The sequence below is a fragment of the Sus scrofa genome, chromosome 8 (assembly GCF_000003025.6).
Source record: "Sus scrofa isolate TJ Tabasco breed Duroc chromosome 8, Sscrofa11.1, whole genome shotgun sequence".
NCBI classification, from domain to species: Eukaryota; Metazoa; Chordata; class Mammalia; order Artiodactyla; family Suidae; genus Sus; species Sus scrofa.
In genome coordinates this window covers 75,450,789-75,472,560 of record NC_010450.4, presented here as the reverse complement: position 1 = coordinate 75,472,560, position 21,772 = coordinate 75,450,789, and the positions used below count along the sequence as shown (strand labels likewise).

General features: G+C 48.9%; 1 protein-coding gene across 1 annotated transcript in view; it reads left to right on the top strand.

Moving 5' to 3' along the window:
* The window catches only part of TMEM131L (transmembrane 131 like), a 178,736-nt gene extending 172,309 nt beyond the window's left edge, over positions 1-6,427 (top strand). The window contains exons 32-35 of the mRNA XM_021101486.1: positions 1,691-1,802; positions 3,513-3,601; positions 5,263-5,390; positions 6,015-6,427. Coding sequence (XP_020957145.1) covers positions 1,691-1,802; positions 3,513-3,601; positions 5,263-5,390; positions 6,015-6,290 — 605 coding nt within the window. The 3' untranslated portion in view covers positions 6,291-6,427. The remainder of the gene's footprint in view (positions 1-1,690; positions 1,803-3,512; positions 3,602-5,262; positions 5,391-6,014) is intronic.

Genomic DNA, 21,772 nt, shown 5'->3' with positions numbered 1-21,772 from the left:
CAGCTTGCGCCAGGCTCGAAAGGGAGAGCCCGTCTCTGTCCTTGGAGGCTTTGCTGAGCCACATCCTTGTGAGGTCAGAGCACGAGCAGCCAGAGTGTCTGCTCTCAGGAGCAGGAATGTGACACCCACAGAAATTGTCTCTCACACCACACCCCCCTCATCTCTGTGTATGTGGTCCTAGCTTCTGTTTCTCACGAGGGCACAGGGAGCCAAAGCTTTTCGTTGGCCCTTGCAGCATCTAGTCGCAGCTGCTCCACAGAACTCGTGCAGCAGGAGGCGGCCACCCTGCAGGCCTGACCCCAGCTACACCCCATGGAGTCCCCGCCTCGTGCTGGGCCAGCTCTGCAACCCACGAGGGCAGCCTTGGGAGCGGATGGCTCTCCTGCCACAGCCTTGCACTGGTTCCAGGGCCAGCAGGGCCTGGCAGGGGCGGCTGGGCTGCGACATCAGGAGGACATCTTGGGCCAGCGGGTGAGGCTGCCCTGGATGTCCTCTGGCCTAGCAGGGTGTCTGAGCACCTCAGCTGATGTCAGCAAAGTTCGCCCCCCTTTCCTGACGGCCGGGCTCCCTCGTGCTTCCTGGAGGATGCGCGTGAACAGGAAGTTATCCTTTTGGAGGGCTCCCTCAGGAGCCAAGAGCAGCCTCGTCTCTTGAGAGGCCCCCACGGCTGTGGAGGCTCTGTGGTCTCCTGGCGGCATTTCTTTAGTCGCTGGGAGGTTTCTCTGCTGGCCCTGGGCTGCGTGTCTCCGGGTGTACAGGAGGGCTGCTGGCTCCTGCACAGAGGTGCAGGCCTGGGGGTACCTCCTGCCTGGAAAGCCAGGGTCGGGCTCCCCGCAAGTGAACATGCCTCAGTGAGGGAAGCCCCCAGCATGGCCCAGCTAGCTGTAAATCCTTGGGTTCCCAATGCGTTTTGGACAGTTGAGTCTCACATTTCTTTGTGGAGCCGCGGCCTGTGCACAGATGGCCAGGCTGTCCCTTTAATCCATGCCACCATCCATCCATCCACCCCTCCCACAGATGGCTGAGCGACAGCCATGGCAGTGAAGGCGGGAGAAGGCAGGGTGGGAGCCTTCTTCTCCCCACCCCCCCACCCTCCTCCCGCCGGGAAGGTCACGGGGGTACTGATCAAACGGAGTTCAGAACTGTAAGGTGGTGTTGGCAGCCTTGGCAGGCAGGTGCGTGCACAGCTGGGAGTGCTGTACTGGGACACATTCTTTCCTGGGGGCTGAGGGTTCCCTCCCCAGGTGCTGAGCTCGTCCACCCCCCCACCCCCCATCCTCACCAGCCACAGAATCCCTGTGTCCCATCCCTGGGGCTGTAACGTCACCATTTTCCCCACTTCTTGCTTCTTTTGTTTGTTGTTTTCTCCGCTTACTGGAATGTGAACTTGTTCGGGCTGTGATGGGATCTTAGAGAAAGCAGACCCCCACATTCTCGAGTCATCACAATCATCCTGTGATCCAGGCCAGAGGACAGTGGTACCCTGTGTGAGGGACAGGTCAAAGCAGCCCGCTGTTCCCACTCTCCATCCTGCAGGGGCCCCTGGCTAGGGGAGGCAGAGGTGGTCAGCCTGTGTGGGTGACATGGGGCGTGCGTCCTGGAGGAGGAGGCACCTCCCTGGCCTTGCAGCGAGGGTGGACCAGGGCCGAGCTGGAAAGAGGTGGACTGAGAGGCTGCTTTTCTCCCCTAGGTCTTTACCCCTCGGGGGACCTGTGGCCCGCGCAGCCCGTGTGTGTGACAAGCGGCTTCAACTGTGCCCTGGAGAACAGTGTCCTGCAGGCACCCGCCCCAGGGCAGAGCAGGTATGACCTGACCCTGATGGTGGCCTTGGGGCCAGAGGGTTGCACTGGGAATTGGAGTCGGGCCCGCCATTGTCCTGACAACCTCTGGGCCCAGGCGTCTGTCTCCAGCGATGACCTCTGCCTTTGCCTTTGCCTTTGGGGGTCAATATGTGATGTCTTAGAAATTACAGGCATGGAAGGGAACAAGTAATGTAACCTGTGTCTGTTTTTTAAATGGAAAAGATAACCCATTAATGTATGAGAGGCAGCACTGAAAAAAACAAAAACAGTCGCTCACAATTCCTACCCGCTGACGGAACAAAAGTTTCCATTTTCCTGCAACCGATCATCTTAAACACATTTAAAATGTGTAAAGATCAGATCATTTGAGTATTGGGAAATAGTTACACAGTGGCGGTTTTTTCCAGTTAGTTACAATTTTGCTGTTGGATATGTTATCCAATAGTGAAAATTTGAGAAAATGGTAATGTCTCTGTTTAATCAGGATCCATATGGGTTTGTTGGTTCAGCTCATTACAGAGATACTCACTTTCTTATTTCTCTTATGAAAATCCACATCGTGGTGGTGAACCAGGTATCTCCCATGGATCAGAGTTTGTGTAGTTGTGGTGTCTGGGTGAGTGCTGACTCTGCCCTGAGCTCAGAGTGGGCCTCTGGTAACGGGCATGCTGAGCCCCCGGGTGTGCAGGGACCCTTGGCAGGAGCCAGTGTCCCACATGCTGACAAGGCCAAGGCCAGGGGTTCTGCCTCTAGTTAGACTTAAACATGGGTGGGTTTTGTTTTTGTTTTTTGAGAATAAAATACCTTTTAATTAGCAGTGAGGGCAATTTTCTCTTTTAAATATTGGTCCTACTTACATGGCTTATCCTTAACTACAGATGAGGATTCTCTGCAGTTCTTTTGAAAGATGGCTTTTGATCCATTCCTCTTACTCATGGCAGAATTTTTTTTTTTTTTGTCCTTTTAGGGCTGCACCTGCAGCATATGGAAGTTCTCAGGCTAGGGGTCAAATCAGAGCTACAGCTGTCAGCCTGCACTGGAGCCATAGCAGTGGGGGATCTGAGCCACGTCTGTGACCTACACCACAACTCACGGCAACGCTGGATCCTTAACCCACTGAACAGGGGCAGGGATCGAACCTGCATCCTCGTGGATGCCAGTCGGGTTCGTTTCCGCTGAGTCACGACGGGAACTCCCATCCATGGCATAACTTCTTGGCTCTTCTGTTGTCTGGTTTAAAGAATAGCTCCCCTTCCTCCCTCTCTTCCCTGAATCCTTGGCTCTCTGTACTCAACAGATCAAACTCCATCTCTAACATTTTTTTGAATTACAACTGACAGATGATATTATATTAGCTTGAGGTGTACGACATAGTGATTCCATGGTTTCATACATCACAGAGTGACCACCATGGGAGCCTGGTCACCATCTCTTACCACACGGAGTATCGCAGGGTTACTAACTATATTTCCTATGTTGTACCTCACCCCTATTTTAAAGAAAGTGGGCATCCAGTCTGAGCCGCCCATCCTGCAGTGGTGTCATTGGTGAGAGCTCTGAGTTAGTAAGTCTTTGCTTCTGAGATGATAAAGTACTTCTTTTATTTTCCAAAATTGAGGACTTGGGAGTAATGCTAATTGTGTATTCCTCTTTCCTTGCTCCGTTGACATCCCATTTCTGAAACCAGACCTTTTGTTTTTTTGGCCACAGTTTCATCGACTGGAATGCAGCGTGTGAAGGCCAGTTTCCCAGCGTTTACTGTCCATTGGAACTGAATGACTACAATGCCTTTCCAGAAGGTAAAAGCTGTTTGGACAGGCCCAGTGCCGTTCTTTTATTCCCAGAAAGTCAGAGCAGGAGGGGTGTGGACTTTAGGCACCAGCTGCGAAAGTGTGCCTTGACAGTGAGCCTCTTGATTTTCCAGGAGCCAGGGGACCTCAGGTGGGTCCAGCTGGGCACACCTGCCATTTGTCTTTTTTTTTCAACCATGCCTGTGGCATATGGGAGTTCCTGGGCCAGAAATCAAACCACATAAACCATAGCAGTGACAACATTACTGGATCCTTAACCCACTGAGCCACCAGGGAGCTCCCTGCCATATGTCATTTTTTTTTTCAGCTGTGCCTGTGGCGTATGGGAGTTCCTGGACCAGAGATCAAACCACATAAACCACAGCAGTGACAACACTGGATCCTTAACCCACTGAGCCACCAGGGAACTCCCTTCTGTATGTCATTTTCTTTCTAGCTGTGCCTGTATCATATGGGAATTCCTGGACCAGAGATCAAGCCACATAAACCACGGCAGTAACAACACTGGATCCTTAGCCCACTGAGCCACCAAGGAGCTCCCTGCCATTTGTCATTTTATATGGCTTCAACAAGCCCTCCAAACCCAGGAGGCTGAGGCTTCTACAAATAACCCTAAGCAGTCTAGCCCTTCAAATTGGGGTCATTTGGATTATGTAGGACCTCTAACACTGTGGATTATTCATCGGGAGGCTTGGGCTTTGCTTGTAGGTTTATCTTCTTTAGGCCAATGAGTCCCCAGGTGAGATAGAACATTTACCTGCTTGTTCCTCAGCATGTCCTGACTCATACACCCCTGGGTGGTGCTGCAGAGGGAAGGAAAGGAGCTTGGAGGGGAAACTGCAGATGCTTGGACTCAATTAGAAGTACAGACGCTTACACAGTTCCCTGGATTTTGATACACGCAGTGCTCCATACCCACCACCAGGGGGTGCTGTGGGAACTCTCCTCCTCTTAGCTTCTTACTGAATGTGGCGAAGGGCTCAGTTTGCTGTTGCTTTTATCAGTGCACGTGGTGCAGATGGTCTGGCCTGAGAGGCAATAAAAGAATAATTTAAGAACTGGTAAGAATCTTGACACTATTAAATATATAGCAGTGTTTACTACTATAAAAGTGCAGTAATACTTTATAGTGTATTTTTTGTACTAGAAAGAGTCCCATCAAAATGATCCAGAACAGAAGGTCAAGCCCAGAGGAAGAACTTCCTTGCTTGAGGGCTTCCCAGGTGATGTGTCTCATGGAACAAATTTTTTTTTTTTTTTTTTCTTTTTTAGGGCTGCACCTACAGCACATGGAGGTTCCCAGGTTAGGGATCAAATCTGAGCTGCAGCTGCCAGCCTACACCAGAGCCACAGCAACACCAGATCCAAGCCACGTCTGCGACCTACACCACAGCTCACGGCACTGCGGGATCTTTAACCCCCTGAGTGAGGCCAGGATCGAACCTGCATCCTCATGGATGCTAGTTGGGTTCATTACTGCTGAGCCATGATGGAACTCCCTCTGGAACAATGATTTTATGTGTGTCTTTAATTTGTCAGTATAGGAAGGCCTTGAAAGCTTGTGGGGTTTTTTTTTTTTTTTTTTTTTTTGAGAATGCTGTTCTCTGCAGAGGAATCTTCACCTGTCGCTGTCTCCCATTTTTTCATAGAAAACATGAACTACCCCACTCCTGCCGAAGTTCAGACAGACTTTATTGACCACAGCTCCCAGTTGGCCTGGAACAGCCCCCCCAACGTGCCGACCGCCTGGGGACATGCCGGTCTCATCAGCTCTCCGGTCAGTGCTGCCCAACCCTGCTGGGACCTGGTTCTTTCTGCAGTTGCCTCCCTCCTGATCTCACTGGGGCTTTAGAGTAGGGCTCGGATCAGCCAGAGCCTGGCCTGTCGCCCTCTGCCGGGGCATCACACAGAGTCAGATGGGTGGGGGAGGGGCTGCTGGCAGGTGCTGCAGCCAAGACACCCCAAACCACACCAAGGACTGATGGTTGTCAGTGAAACTGAACTTGGGCCAGAAGGCTGGTGTTCCTGCAGCTTTACTGACCTTTCGTCTGTGGGAGGAGGTGAGATGAACATTGCAGGAAGGTCAGTGGGGGCCTCGAGGGCTTCCTGCCTCTGGCCTTCTTCCCCCTCCTCCCGTTCACTTGCACTCAGCTGCTTTTTTACAGAGAGAGGGCTTTTGACCTCTGGGTCCTTCCTTGGGTTGAAATAAGTTTATTGAGCTTGATGGGAATTTCACGACCTTGTATTTGCAGTCAAAGCAACCCGCCCATTGACAATATTGTAGGAATTTCCAGGTTGCTTGGATAACTGCCTTGGTGGCATCCCAGCCTTAACATTGCCTTTCTAAGGTTCCTTATTTTTATGAACCTTTTTTTTTCCCCCCTCCCCATGTACACCTCAGCCCTACCTCACAAGCACCCGAAGCCTGTCTCCCATGTCTGGACTTTTTGGTTCCATCTGGGCCCCGCAAAGCGACGTCTATGAGAACTGCTGCCCCATCAACCCCGCTGCAGAACACCCGGCGCACATGGAGAACCAGGCGGTCGTGTGCAAGGAGTACTACCCCGGGTTCAACCCGTTCCGTGCCTACATGAACCTGGACATATGGACTAGCACAGCCAACAGGAACGCCAGCTTCCCGCTGTCCAGAGACTCGAGCTACTGTGGGAATGTGTGAAAACAAAAATTCTGACTTTTAAACAATGTGAATAAAGAGGCTTGTGTTTGGATTACTAGAGTAAACTGGTTGTTGAACTAGATTGACTTTGGTGGATATTTTGGCACTTTTATATGAAAATAAATTTTTTTATGAAATCTGGGTGTCTTTTTTTTTTTTTTTTTTTTTTTTTGGTCTTTTTAGGGCCGCACCCGGCATGTGGAAGTTCTCAGGCTAGGGATCGAATCAGAGCTGTAGCTGCCGGCCTACACCAGAGCCACAGCAACGCGGGATCCGAGCCGCGTCTGCAACCTACACCACAACTCCTGGCAACACCAGATCCTTAACCCACTGAGCGAGGCCGGGGATCAAACCCGCATCCTCATGGATACTAATCGGGTCCTTTATCACTGAGCCACAACAGGAACTCCACTTAATTTTTTTTTAACCCTTCACAAACCAGTGATAGGAACTAAGCATCCTGTGTGGGACATCATACTCATGAATTGTGTCAGACATGCCACGCGTTTCCATCAGAACTAAGGGCGGCGTCTGGGAAGGTAAGACCTGGGAAAGAGATGGCCGCTGTGGTCCCCCCCTGGGGAGCCTATAGAAAGCGACCTCGTCAGGTGGCATTCCCCGAGGTGCTGATGTGATGGACCCGTGGCTCAGCCAATCAGGACTTTGTATCCAGCTCTCTGTTGACAGGAATGAGCAGCCAGGCTTGGGAACCAGGCTGCTGGCCACTTGCCTGGATGGACCTGCCCTGTCCTGGAGGTGGGGGCGGGGGGAGCTCTTCCTTGTCCTGGGGGCATGGCTACTGTGATGAAGTGCGGAGACCAGCTCTGTCCTGCTGGACCACGTGGCTGGGTGTCCTGACCCCTCCATCAGGCCAATTGCTGGGAGCAACCCAGCAGCAGGGCCATGCTGGTAAGTGTGGGGCTTCCTGCGGCGGAGCAGGCTTACTCCAGATCTAAGGACTCAGGGCTTAGGGGGCTGGTGCATGTTTGCAGGCTGGTTTGTGTGCCTGTCCGTGATTTTAGAACCCATGTGGTAGTCCCATTGCCTGTTGGCATGTGTGAACTTTGAAAGCATGTTAGCTCTTAATAAAGATGTCTCATTTTTACATTGGTGTGGTCTTTATTGGAGATTGAGTGGGAGAGATTTTGGAGTGGAATGCTTGGTTCGCTGGCTTTGAGTTTCTCTTTGCCCTGGTTGTGGGGGGGCCTAAACGGGGAGGGCGAGTGTGCTGTGAATCAGGAACTGTCTCCTGCAAGGAGTACCTCTGAGAGTGCCTGGCTCCTGGAATCTTCTCAGGTTACTGACTTAGAAGCTCGATCTGGGTGAAGGAAACCCCCTTCCCCAATACTGAACAATGCTGAAAAAGGCTTCAGGTTCTAGGCATACACCCAAAGGAAGTGAAACAAATGCGTGTACACTGTGTTCACAAAGCACTATTCACAGTAGCCAAGAGGTGGATGCAAACTCGGTGTCCATGGACGGGAGAATGGATAAAACAAAATGTATATACACATAAATGGGATGTTATTCACCCTTGGAAAGTCTGACACCTGGTTCAACATGGATGAATGTTGCAAACATTTTGCTGAGCGAAGCAAGCCCATTGCAAGACGACAAATATAGTATGACTCCACTTACACGAGCCACCTTGTGTAGTCCAATTCAGAAACAGTAGAACAGAACTGGAGTTCCCGTTGTGGCTCAGTGGGTTAAGAACTTGACATAGTGTCTCTGAGGACACAGGTTGGACTCCTGGCCTCGCTCGGTGGGTTAAAGATCCCATGTTGCTACAAGGTGCAACATAGGTCACAGATGCAGCTTTGATCCCGCGTTGCGGTGGCTGTGGCAGCTGCAGCTCCAATTGGACCCCTAGCCTGGGAACTTTGATAGGCCACAAGTGCAGCATTAAAAAAAAAACAAACGGTGGTGGTTACATAAAGTATGAATGTACTTTATGCCATAGACTGTACATGTAAAAACAGTTCAAATGGTAAGTTGTGTTATGCATAGTTTACCAAAAATTTCAGTTGCTGAAAAGAGCCCCAAAGCATTTTCAGTATCAAATTTGAAACTTCCCCTCTGGGGAGAGGCTGAGACGTTGGAGACATGTCCTGCTCTCTGCTGAGGCTGTTGATCGAATTTATTTTCCTACTTTCTTTGATCTTTCAATTCCCAATCAGGAAAACAGGAGCAACCAAAACAGATTTTTATCTTACTATATACAAAAGAAAGTAAAAACCTTTACTTTGCCTAGAATCTTCAGCTTAAGACTAAAATCGGTGATGGGGAACTGGGAGCTTTTGTTCCCATAAAAATATTTATTGAGCGTGCCAGGAGCTGGGGCCTGTCTCAGGGCTTTGGGTGCAGCAGAGAGCAGGACAGAGGAGGTCCTCTTGGCACATGCAGGAGCAGGTTCCAGGAAGAAACAAGCAAAAGGTTCAAAGAACATTGGGGATCCTGACGTGTTCTGTGAGGCCAGTTTTTAGGGGTGATGTGATCAGCTAGGGAGGTGGCAGTGGGCACTTGGGGTGTTCGGGGAGAGTCCAGAACCTTGATGAGCAGAAGGTGGGCGGAGCCCAGGTGCGGGGCGGAGCCTCTAGCAGGCTCCTGGGCAGGAGGCCAGAGCAACTGGGAGAGGGGCCACAGGGAAAGGGGGTGGCTGTAGAGGTGGACAGAGACCACCTCAGGGCCACCAGAAAGATGAAGGGAAGAGCAGCAGCAGCACCTGGAGTGTCTTAAGAGAGAAGGACTGTCAGCCACCTTGAGTGTCAAATCACTGTGGCTGGATGGAGGTGGGTCCTGGGACAGCAGGAGCAATGGTCACAGCAGCCAGTGCCCTGCAGCAGTGGGATGGCCAGAGGATGGGTGCAAATAGGCTGGGGCTGAGGGCACCTAGGGCAGTGAACATCCCTGGCTGGCCTCCAGAGCTGGGTCATGCTGATGCCCTCGACCCAAAGGAAGAGCCTTGGGGAGGGCCTGGATGGGGGAGGGGCTGAGAGGTCCAAGTCCAGCGTGTTCAGTTCAGGAGCATCCTTGTATGCAGATGCCACACAGGCAGTTGCACTGACATCTGAAGGTTGGTGCAGCTTCGGGCTGGAGATCAATGGGGCCCCCTAAGGTTTTAAAGCAATGGGAGTGAGAGGGGCTCCCTGTGCAGAACTCTTCATCGCAGCCGTTGTTACACTGGCTACGCTACCACCAGGGAAAACTAAGTTAAGCAAGACCGACCCTGCCTTCCTGGAGCTTTGATTTTAATGGCGATTCATCAACAAACATCCCCTTTGGGGCCAGACTTCGTGGGCTCTGATTTCAGCTGTACTGTATTGCGAACTTTTCCCTGCCTCTGTTTCCCCTTTCTGTAAAGTGGGATGATAATGGTAACATAACTCAAAGAGCTGTGGGAAATTAAATGAGTGTTTAGATAGTGCTTGGCTCATAGTAAACCCTCGGTTGGCTCCTGTTGATATCATCATAATCATCAATTGAAATGAAAGAACATGAAACAATGGCACAGACAGGGACTTAGGTCTCAGGGTGAGAGGGGCAAGTGAGGCAGGCATTTCTACATGGCTGATGAGATTGTAAGTTGGCGATGTGATTAGGTACCTTGAGAAATCTCCAGGAATTGACTCCTAAGAACAGTAACAGCAAAAAAAATTGGTGCACAAAAATCAGATATCAGTTTCCCACTGCTGCCATAAAAATTCCCACAAACTGGGAGTTCCCGTCGTGGCGTAGCGGTTAACGAATCCGACTAGGAACCATGAGGTTGCAGGTTCCATCCCTGGCCTTGCTCAGTGGGTTAAGGATCTGGCGTTGCCGTGAGCTGTGGTGTAGGTCGCAGCACGGCTTGGATCCCATGTTGCTGTGGCTGTGGTGTAGGCCAGGGGGCAACAGCCCCAATTAGACCCCTAGCCTGGGAACCTCCATATGCCATGGGTGCTGCACTAAAAGGACAAAAAACAACAACAAAAATTCCTACAAACTGAGTGGCTTAAAACAACACAAATGTACTATGTTACAGTGTTGTAGGGCAGAAATCCAACATACCTGGCTGGGCTAAAATCAGGGTGTTGTCAGGGCCACGTTCCTTTGGGGGCTCTAGGGGAGGCTGTGTCCCTTCTCAACCTCCCTAGCTTTTAAAAGCGGCTTATGTTCCTGGGCTCATGGATCCCTCCCTCCATCTTCAAAGCCAGCAATGTGGCATCTCTGCCCCTGCTTCCATGGTCACAGCTTCTCCTCTGACCACTGCTGGGAAAGGTTCTCTTAAGAACCTATGTAACCAGATTGGGTCCGCCCAGATAATCTTCCCATTTCAAGGTCCTTTTTTTTTTTGTCTTTTTGCCTTTTCTAGGGCCACTCCTGCAGCATATGGAGATTCCCAGGCTAGGGGTCTAATTGGAGCTGTAGCCATCAGTCTACACCGAAGCCACAGCAACGCCAGATCCAAGCTACGTCTGCGACCTACATCACAGCTCATGGCAACGCCAGATCCTTAACCCACTGAGAGAGGCCAGGGATCAAACCCGCAACCTCATGGTTCCTAGTCGGACTCGTTAACCACTGGGCCACAGTGGGAACTCCTCTGCATCTCAAGGTCCTTGACCTAATCGCATCTTCAAAGTCACGTACTTTTGCCGTGTAGTCACATCTTCACAGGTTCCAGCGATTGGGACCTGCACGCCTTTGGAGCAGGGTCTTATTCTGCCTGTGATGTTCAAGCACATTCATTACAGTGTTTAGAACAGTGATGAACTGCAAAGAAATGTTCTATGATAGGAATATACTTAAGTGATCCTACGGATAGATGCTGGCATACTCGGAAGCCTCTAAAGATCATGATCAGAGGGTGATGTAGCCAACGAAGCCACAGAATACAGTTTCTATGCAGTATGAGCCCACATGGAATATGGGGTGGGGCAGGGTGGGGTAGGTGTCAACAGGTAGGTGGGATTGTGAGTGATTTCTTCCTCTCTCTCTCTTTTTTTTTTTAGGGCTGTGCCCATGGCATATGAAGGTTCGCAGGCTAGGGGTCTATTGGAGATACAGCTGCTGGCCTACACCACAGCCACACCAAATCTGAGCTGTGTCTGTGATCTAAGCCACAGCTCACAGCAGTGCCAGATCCTCAACCCACTGATCGAGGCCAGGGATAGAACCCGCAACCTCATGGTTCCTAGTCAGATTCGTTTCTGCTGTGCCATGATGGGAACTCCTCTTTTTCTTTTTTGTATATATATATATTTTTTGCAGTGTCTATTATAAGCATGCATTGCTATCACCCCACCTCCTCCCAAAACTTTTAATTAAATCTTAAGGGAAAGTATAACTTTTTTTAAAAAAAAGTTAAAAACAAATGCTAAAGGCCTAATAAAATTTACATTATGCTGTAAAAAGGACATAATTTAAGGGCAAAGGCAAAGTGAAACTTTCACTAAGCATTCCCTAATAAAAAGCCAATAAAATGAGGTATGTAGTCATTACTTGGGCTACGATTAAAGGCACAGAAGAATGTCTTTAAATACTTGCGTGGCCAACATACAGAATGCAATGCAGCCTAATTATAATTAGGTAAAATACTGGGCAAGTATTATAAAAGTCACCTTTAAAATATAACTTTAAAAAAATACATACACTATAATATTTATATAAACTCAAATGAACATTTCAAAATAATTATTTCTGTGTGACCAAGCCATGTGAACAATTTAATACTCCTGCTGGAGTACAGAGAAGATGTGGGCAACCTAAAATGTATTTATTATTTGTGTACCTAGAACATATGCAGTATCTATAAAGGAAAACGCTTACTTTAGAAACTGAAAGCAGGAGTTCCCCGTCATGGCACAGCAGAAATGAATCTGTCTAGGAACCACGAGGTTGCGGGTTCGATCCCTGGCCTCGCTCGGTGGGTTGAGGATCAGGTGCTGCTGTGAGCTGTGGTGTAGGTCACAATCTCGGCTTGAATCCCGTGTTGCTGTGGCTGTGGTGTAGGCTGGCAGTAACAGCTCTGATTAGACCCCTAGCCTGGTAACCTCCATATGCCGTCGGAGTGGCCCAAGAAAAGGCAAAAACAAACAAACAAAAAAACAAAAAGTCTGCCAGAGTAACCACTAGGTCTGAAACCCAGGTAGCCATGAAAGGGGTCATTACTGGATTAATTCTGAAACAGAGCTTAAGAGAACTAGGTTGTGGTTATAAGGGAGATAACATGTTGGTTTCCTATGTTTCACTTCCTGATGGGAAGTGAAAGTCTGGTCAAGTTCTAGTGGGCATGAGATGAAGGCCGAAGCAAGTCTTAAGCTCATGATTTCATGCCCAGGCTGTGATGAGAAGGATTGAAACCATCATGGGTTACTATTCCAGCTGCCGAATGCGGGACATCCTCTGGGGACCAGGGGAAAAGCTAGCAAGAAGCAGTAGGGTGCAAGTGTGAGCAAAAGAGGCTGGCATGGTGGCCAGACAAGGATTTGAGAAGCAGGTCTGAGGAATGTTTTGGAGAAGGGGAGCCACTGGGGCAGGCAGGGTAGGGGGGTGGGGGAGCTGAAGGAGGAGGCCGTACTGCTGACAGTCAATGTCAAATGCTTGTTCTTAGACCCAACCAGAACTCTTGCTTCACAAATGACTGGGGTTTTGCCCTTGACGACTGTAAGCCTCTCTCCTCTTCTCACTGGGTTACTCCTCCACCTGGGGAACGATCTCTTATATGACCCTGACTGAAATCCACGCTGGGCTCTTTCTCCGATTTTTAAGAATAAGTGGAAATAACTTTATTGTTCTCTTGCAGAAAATATGGCTAAGCAAAAGGAAAAAAAGAACACCGTTGTAGGGAGTTCCCATTGTGGTGCCACCGGTTAGTGTTTGGGCTTGTCTCTGTGGCGGCACGGGTTGGATCCCCACAACAGTGGGTAAAGGATTCAGTGTTGCTGCAGCTGTGGTGTAGCAGCTCTGGCTCAGATTTGATCCCTGGCCTGGGAACGTCCATATGCCTTGGGTGTGGCTGAAAAAAGAAAGAGAGCCACTGTAATCCCGTCAGCCACCGAAGAGCACTTAAAATCTTGGTATGTTTCCTTCCAGACTTGTGTATATGTGTGTGTGTGTTTACAAAACTAGGCTACAGACACTATTCTATGAATAGCTTTTCTCATGTAATATTCTGAATGTCTTGGTTTATTTCTGAATGCCTCTAGTGATATTTCTCACTCAGTGTGTCAACACCAAACTTACCACTTCTAATCTATCCCTAACTTAAACCTATGCGTGAGTTTGTACATTTACCGATTTATTCATTTAGCATCTTCCAGGTCCACAGTAGGGACCTAAATGCTTGAGAGTCAAAGATAAGTCAGCCCAGACACGCTTTCTCTCTCCCCAACCCTCCTCATGTTTCATTAAATCTCCCATCCACTCAAATATTTGTTTCATCTGAACTTACATGCCCTGTTGGCAGCCTGGGCCCTCCTGATTTGCTCATTCAATAAACGCGAGCAGCTATCATACGCCAGGCTTTGTTCTGTGCTCTGGACCAAGCACAGTAGACAAGACAGCCCCAGGGTGCTGATATCCTAGAGGAGGAAGTAAGCAACACACGGCTGTGTTCGTTCTTGATCGCTGCGTAACAAACGACCCCCAACCTTAGTGATTTAAAATGACAACAGTTATTCTGCTGCAGTTTCTGTGGGTCAGGAATCAGGGCACAGCTCAGCTTGGGCTCTTCTGTCTCAGAGTTTCTCCCACAGCTGCAACTGGGGCGGGGGTCGGGGGGGAAGGGCCCAGTCAGGGCTGCAGCCACACCAAGGCTCAACTGGGGGAGAATTCGTGCCCAAGCTCATTCACGCGGCTGCCAGCCAGGTTGGGCGTCTTGCTGGCTGCTAGCTTCAGGTTGCCCTCAGTTTCTGGCCACATGCCCCTCCCCACATTAGGGCAACTTGTTTCATCAGAACAAGCAAGTGAGGAGAGAGAGAGGGAGGGCATGTCTTTAGGACATCATCTCAGAGGTGACATGCCATCACTTTGCCATATTCTCTTTGTTAGAAGCAAGTCCCTAGGTCCTGCCTCCCTCAAGGGGAGGAGATGGGTGGCAGGAAGTGAGGGTCTCAGGGAGTCATTTTATTTATTTATTTATTTATTTATTTATTTATTTATTTATTTATTTATTTACTGTCTTCTACAGCCGCCCCTGTGGCACATGGAGGTTCCCAGGCTAGGGGTCCATTTGGCACTGTAGCTGCCGACCTACACTAGAACCACAGCAACGCAGGATTCGAGCCATGTCTTCCACCTACACCACAGCTCATGGCAATGCCAGATCCTTAACCCACTGAGCAAGGCCAGAGATTGGACCCACATCCTCATGGATGCTAGTCGAGTTCCCTAACCACTGAGCCACGACGGAACTCCTCAGGGAGTCAGTTTAGAAGGCTGCCTGTCCCCAGCCCTGGAAGGAGATGAAATGGAATAAGACAAAGAGGGCCTGGGAGTCAGGAAGGTTCTCATGAGGAGGTGGGGGCAGGGGTGGGAGAGACCTCCTGAGGAGGGAGCAGGTGAGTGGAGACCCCCCCACCCCACCAAAGACAAGAAAGGGCCCCTCTGGGACACACAGGCCTTCCGGACAGAGGAAGAGGAAGCACACAGTGGGGGAGTGAGTTTGCATGTTTAAGGAAGAAACCAAGTGTATGGAAGAAAGGGAGTGAGGGCTAGGTGGGTGCCTGGTGAACGAACCTTTTGACAAATCGTAGGAGGTAAATACTCTCTCTGTTTTGAAATAACGACTAACTTCCCTGAGATCACAGAGCTTGGAAGTGACCCAGAACACACACGGATTTGAATTTGGGTCTACCTGATGCTAAACTCCCCACATCTGTCACGCCAGCGCCCTGCGGTTCACTGCAGCATCCACTACAAGGGATGAGCTGGGTGACTGGTGATCCCAGTGGCCCAAGGATGGAGGAGTTGCCTAGGATGTGAGACTTTCAGGGATAAAACTGGCACAGTTCTGAGGCACGCGGGAGCGTCGCTGATGCTAAAGTGCAAACATGACCCCTGGGCTCTTTGATGTGTGATCTTGATCCAAGCGGGTTCATGAGTCAGCCAGGCGAGGACTCAGCTGTGTGTTTTGTGGCAAAAGACTGAACTGTGGCGTAACCCCACCTTGTTTGCTGAAATGGGATGTTTCAATTCTTCAGTTTTAGTGCCTTTTGTTTTTCTCAGATCATTCCTGCAAGAAAAGCTGGCCCAAGGACAGATGGAGTCGTGGAACCTCAGGGCTGGGAGAGAACCTCTCTCTACTACAAACTGTGATCCAGAGGGCGGGTCTCCTCTGCTCCTCACAACGCCTCCTCTTCTCTTTCCTGGCTTCGCTCTTCCTTGGAGAGTGAGTGACACCAGGACCTGGCTCTGGCCCGCCTTCCTTCCCTCTCTAGGGAACTCCAGGCTCAGCTGGGACCTTCACGTCTGCGCTGAAGAGCTTCTAAGGATCCAGACCAGATTGACTTGATTTGGAGACCATGATGGGACTGGCATATGGTGGGAAGGATGGCCAAAGGGGACCTGTGGTACAGCGCAGGGAACTCTCTCTACCCAGACTAGGTTCTGTGATAACCTATATGGGAAAAGAATCTGAAAGGAACGGATGTGTGTACATGTGTAACTGAATCACCTTGTTGTAGAAAGTATCACACAACATTGCAAATCAATGCTACTTCAGTAAAACTTAAAAAAAAAAAAAAAAAAGTCCATGGAAGGGAAGACCATATCCATTCTCTCTCTCTGAACAGCAACCCCCCCCCATGGTGAAATATACTCTGTGCCCCATTGCCAGGCTTGGCTCTAAAGTCTTGCTTTGGCCATGGAATGTGGGCATACATGGCAATGTGCTAATTTCAAGAGAAGCTTTTTTTAGAACAGTTTGTATGTATGTATGTATGTATTGGCCTCGCCCCATGGCATGTGAAATTCCTGATCCAGGGATTGAACCTGCACCACAGCAGTGATGCCAGGTCCTTAACCCACTGAGCCACCAGGGAACCCCCCAAGAGAACTTTAACAGGCTTGCATGGTCTTTTTTTTTTTTGTCTTTTTGCCTTTTCTAGGGCTGCTTCCATGGCATATGGAGATCCCAGGCTACGGGTCTAATCGGAGCTGTAGCCACCGGCCTATGCCAGAGCCACTGCAACATGAGATCCAAGCTGTGTCTGCAACCTACACCACAGCTCACAGCAACGCTGGATCCTTAACCCACTGAGCAAGGCCAGGGATCGAACCCACAACCTCATGGTTCCTAGCGGATTCGTTAACCACTGCGCCACAACGGGAACTCTTTGCATGGTCCTTTATTTCATACTCTTTCCTTCTGCAACTGAATGGCATGCCCAACTAGAGGCTTCTCTTTCAGCTTGGGATTCAGGAGACAACCAAATACCCACTGTACCCTCTAGTTTTTACAGAATATCCAGAGCTCATGGTGTCATAAAAAGCAAGGTGGCTATGTGCAAATGGGCTCAGCTCTCTAAGAAAGACTAGACAGGCAGCGTCTGCCCATTTCAAGGTGAAATGTAGAATTGATACATTCTGAAGGAGTAAATAAAATAATGCCAAAGTCTAATACTCAGAGACCAATTACAAGTTACCTGAGAGAGGAGTTCCTGTCGTGGCTCAGTGGTTAACGAATCTGACTAGGAACCATGAGGTTGCGGGTTCCATCCCTGGCCTTGTTCAGTGGGTTAAGGATCTGGCATTGCTGTGGCTGTGGCGTAGGCCGGCGCCACAGCTCCAATTCGACCCCTAGCCTGGGAACCCCCATATGCCGCAGGAGCGGCTCAAGAAAAGGCAAAAAGGCAAAACAAACAAACAAATAAACAAAAAACAAGTTACCTGAGAGAGCCAAGCCTTTTTTTGTTTTGTTTTGGCTGCACCCAAGGCATACAGTTTCCCAGGCTAGAGTTGGAACCTGAGCCACAGCAGTGACAATGCAGAATCCTTAACTCCTGGGCCACCAGGGAACTCCTGAGAGCCAAGCTTTAAGAGAGCTCTGCCTGCCCCACATAACCAAGTTTGGATTACAGAGTGTGGAGGTCAGGGGCAGGTGTTGGTTTGAAAGGCAATCTATTGAATTTTTTTTTTTTTTTTTTTTTTTGCTTTTTAGGGCCCCATCTGTGGCATATGGAAGTTCCCAGCTAGGGGTCAAATCAGAGCTACAGCTACTGGCCTACAGCACAGCCACAGCAATGCCAGATCCAAGCCTTGTCTGCGACCTGCACCCATAGTTTTGGCAACGCCAGATCCTTGACCCACTGAGCGAGGCCAAGGATCAAACCCGCATCGTCATGGATACTAGTTGGATTTGTTTCTGTTGTGCCACAATGGGAACTCTGAAATAGTCTATTCTTAAGAGAGCAACCAGGGGAGTTCCCGTTGTGGCGCAGCGGAAATGAATCCGACTAGGAATCATGAGGTTGTGGGTTCAAACCCTGGCCTCACTCAGTGGGTTAAGGATCCAGCGTTGCCGTGAGCTGTGGTGTAGGTCACAGACAAGGCTCAGATTCCACGTTGCTGTGGCTGTGGTGTAGGCTGGCAGCTGTAGCTCTGATTAGATCCTTAGCCTGGGAACCTCCATATGCCTCAGGTGCAGCCCTAAAAAGACGAAAAAAAAAAAAAAAAAAAAAAGGGAAAGAGAGTGAGAGCAACCAGGACTTGCTTCCACCCAATACCCTCTCGTGCTTCCCATGGCACGTAAGAGCCAAGCCCCTGCATGATCTGACTCCCCACCGCCTCACCTCCTATGCTGCCCATCTTTTCCACTTTACTCCAAACACGCCAGCCTCCTAGCAGCTCTCAAACACACCAAGAAAGCTCCTGTCTTCCACGCTTTTGCATTCGCTATTCTTGTCCCCCCAAAGCACTCACTCCTTAGACATCCCCGTGACACTCCCTCCCTCCCTTTTTTAGGTTTATATCCAAATATCCCCTTATGAGAGAGGTCTTTTGGCACCATGCCCATGTGGAGATTGTACTTCCTTGCCCTTATTGCTTCTGTTAAAATCAAATGTGAACGGGAGTTCCCATCGTGACTCAGACATAATGAACCCGACTGATATCCATGACGACATGGTTTCAATCCCTGGCCCCGCTCATTGGGTTAAGGATCTGGCGTTGCTGTGAGCTGCGGTCTAGGGTGGAAGATGCAGCTCAGATCCCCTGTTGCTGTGTCTGTGGTGTGGATCCTTTAAAATAAAAAAAAAGAAAAGAAACAAAGATAGGTTCTTGAGAAAGGCTTAGTTTAACCTAGTTTTGCAAGACAAAGAGCTCATTATTACTTAAGTGATTCATTGGTTTTACTTCTGTTTTTTTTTTTTTTTTTTGAATTGTTGATGCTTTAGACAATGAATTCAAACACAAATCACATGACTCCCTAGACATCCCCTTTAGGTTTCACTCCTGGATTGAAGCATTTGAGAGTCAATGTTGAATATTGGTGTTGCCATCTATTGCATCAAGGGGGCACACCACGAGGTCTAGATGATTTGATCACAGGATGAGGCAGCCTCATATTAGCCAGAATTATTGAGTCACGACCGAAAGCAAAATTTCCATGACTTGCCTGAATCCACAGTGGACTGCTTGTTATAGCAGCATAACCTAAATGATCCTGATTGATACCCATTCCCACGTATGCCATCAGTCCCCTTCCTCTTACCCTACATTATTTTCTCCATGACATTTATGATCACTTGACATGTTATCACCTGTTTGTTTGTAAGCTCATTAGTACTGCTAACCAAATATTTCCACCTCTCTGCCTGTGTGGGATGGTTGTTAGGTAGGGCCATTATCTAGAGTTTCCCTTGGGCACAAGAGTTGGCCCCTTTGGACCCACGCTGGTTCCCAGAATGTGGCAGACAGACCCTAGGCTGGTCCCCATGATCCATAAATCCTGGTGTTTATGTCCTTGTGTGATACTCTCCTTTGAGGGTGGACAAGACCTGTGACTTACTCCTAACCAATGGAGTATGGCAAAGGTGACGGCATGTCACTCCCACAATTATGTCAATGTTATGTAAGACCCCCATCTTGCTGGCATGCTCTGGTTTGTCTAAGACTCTCGTTTTGCTGGCACAATCTGGCTACGTAAGACCCCCATCTTGCTGGTGATGCCATAAAGATATTACTGGAATCCGGGTTCTTGTTCTTACAGCGGAAGAACGAACTTCACGAGGCAGCAAGCAAGCAAAGTCTTTCTTACAGGACAGCTGGGAGGGGGAAGAAGAGTCCCCCTCTCTATTTTCTTATAGGGGTTTTTAATCCCTTAAAGATGGGGGGTACCAACATGAGGTCCAGAAAGATGTGGTTTTCTCCCATTGGCCTTGCCCAGTTACCTATGTCAGTCCTTGTCCAATAGGGCTCTTAGGGGTGGAAATGTCTCATAAGTCTTAGGGTTTCTTTGCTGTTTTCTTCCTGTAGACTGACTCACAGGGAGTTAGGGATTACTGTCCATCTGGGCATAGGTACACTCCCTGTAGTAAACAAGGCCTGTGGGGATGTTACTCCCTAGAGCCTAAAGCCACAAATGTTAATCCATAGCCATATCAAAGAATGCATCAAACCCATGCTCCTACTCGGACTAGCTTAGTTAGTATTCTGCCTCACTGGCACACTGGTTGTGCAAGACCCCCGTCTTGCTGGCACACTGGTTGCATAAGAACCTCATCTTGCTGGAACACTCTGGCTCCGGCTCTGAAGGAGCACCTTGTCATAAAGTAAATGATCCTATGGGAGAGGCTCACCGGGCAGGAGAATGCAGGAGGCCCCCAGCTTTGGCTGTGCTGAGAGCTTCAATCTGCATCAAGATTTCAGCCTAATGAGACCCGCCCGGAGCAGAGGACCCAGCAAAGCCGCCATGTTGCTTCCCCGCCCATCTGGCAAGAACTGCGCTCCACGAGGACAAAGATTTGTTCTGTTCACTTCCGTTGGCATATGATCAATACTGGGCACTTCATAAATATTCACTGGATGAATGAATAAATGGGAACTTTTGTTTAACTTAATATTCACCCACAATAAACTCATTAAATATCATGTGTACAAATTTGTGTGTAATCTGTATGAATATAGTATGTTTTTGAAAAAAGCCCATGGCAATTACAACCCTGTCAAAAGATTTTTACTGCGTAAGAATGAGTAATCATCATAAGATTATTGCTGAGGTCCAGTTCTCACTGGGCACAAAGATGGTATGATTTGACTCATGGTAGAACTAAATTTTATGCTATGGCAAAAAATAGGATATTATAAAATGGGTGTCTCTTCATCTCTATAAATGAAACAAAACTTCCATTGGTTTTAACTGTGTCATGAGAAATTGCTTTCTAGTGTTTTCACCGAACTTGGAGAGTAGGTTCGAAACAGTCTGGTTTACAAGATAATGTACATGAAGTCACACAATGGGATCTTTTTGCTTCTTTTCTTTTCTCTCTCTCTTTTTTTTTTTTTTTTTTTTTTTTTTTTTTTTGCTTTTTAGGGCTGCACCTATGGCATATATAGGTTCCCAGGCTAGGGGTCAAATCAGACCCCTACAGCTGTTGGCCTACACCACAGACACAGCAACCCAGGATCTGAGCCACATCTGTGACCTACACAACAGCTCATAGCAACACTGGATCCTTAACCCCCTGAGTGAGGCCAGGAATCGAACCCACTTTCTCACAGTTACTAGTCAGGTTTGTTAGTGCGGAGACAATGGGGAACGCCCCATGTAGTAGAATCTAGTTGTTTCACATAAAAGCCTCAAAATGAAATTTATGAGGACAGGCCTTGATTTACAGTAGAGCCATCTTTCATGTAGGCCACTTGATGCATATAGTATAGGATTCATGACACAGAGATGGCTACAGTTCTCAGCAATGCAAAAGACTAAGAGACAGCAAGGTGCAAACATGCAGATATTTTGTGGCAGTGTTATATTGCAAAGTGGCTTCCCTTTGTCAACTATCACACTTCTGGACTCCTTTCCCGCCACTTGTCCTGGGCAGAATAGGGTCTCCCAGAGCCGTGCACATCTTCATCCCTGGAGGCTGTGAGCGCTGTGACACTGGGCAGGAGGAATTGAGGCTGCAGGTGCAAATAAGGTTGCTAATCAGCTGGTTTTGAGATGGGAGTTGATTCTGGATTCTCTGGGTGGGTGGGCCCAGTGTCCTTAGAAGTGAAAGAAGGAGGCCAGAGGGTCAGAGTCAGAATCAGAGAGAGGATTGGAGGTGTCAGGCTGTCGGCTTTGAGGACAGAGGACAGAGGACCAGCAAAGGAAGTCAGGTGGCCTTTAGAAAGTGGGAAAGGCAAGGAAGCGGATTTTTCTCCAAAAAGGATTTTAGCTCCGTGAGACCCATTTTGGGAGTCTGACCTCCAGAACTGTAAGATACAAAATTTTTTTTGTTTCAAGACAGAAATTTTGTGGTAATTTGTTAAAGCAACAATAGGAAACTAATTGCACT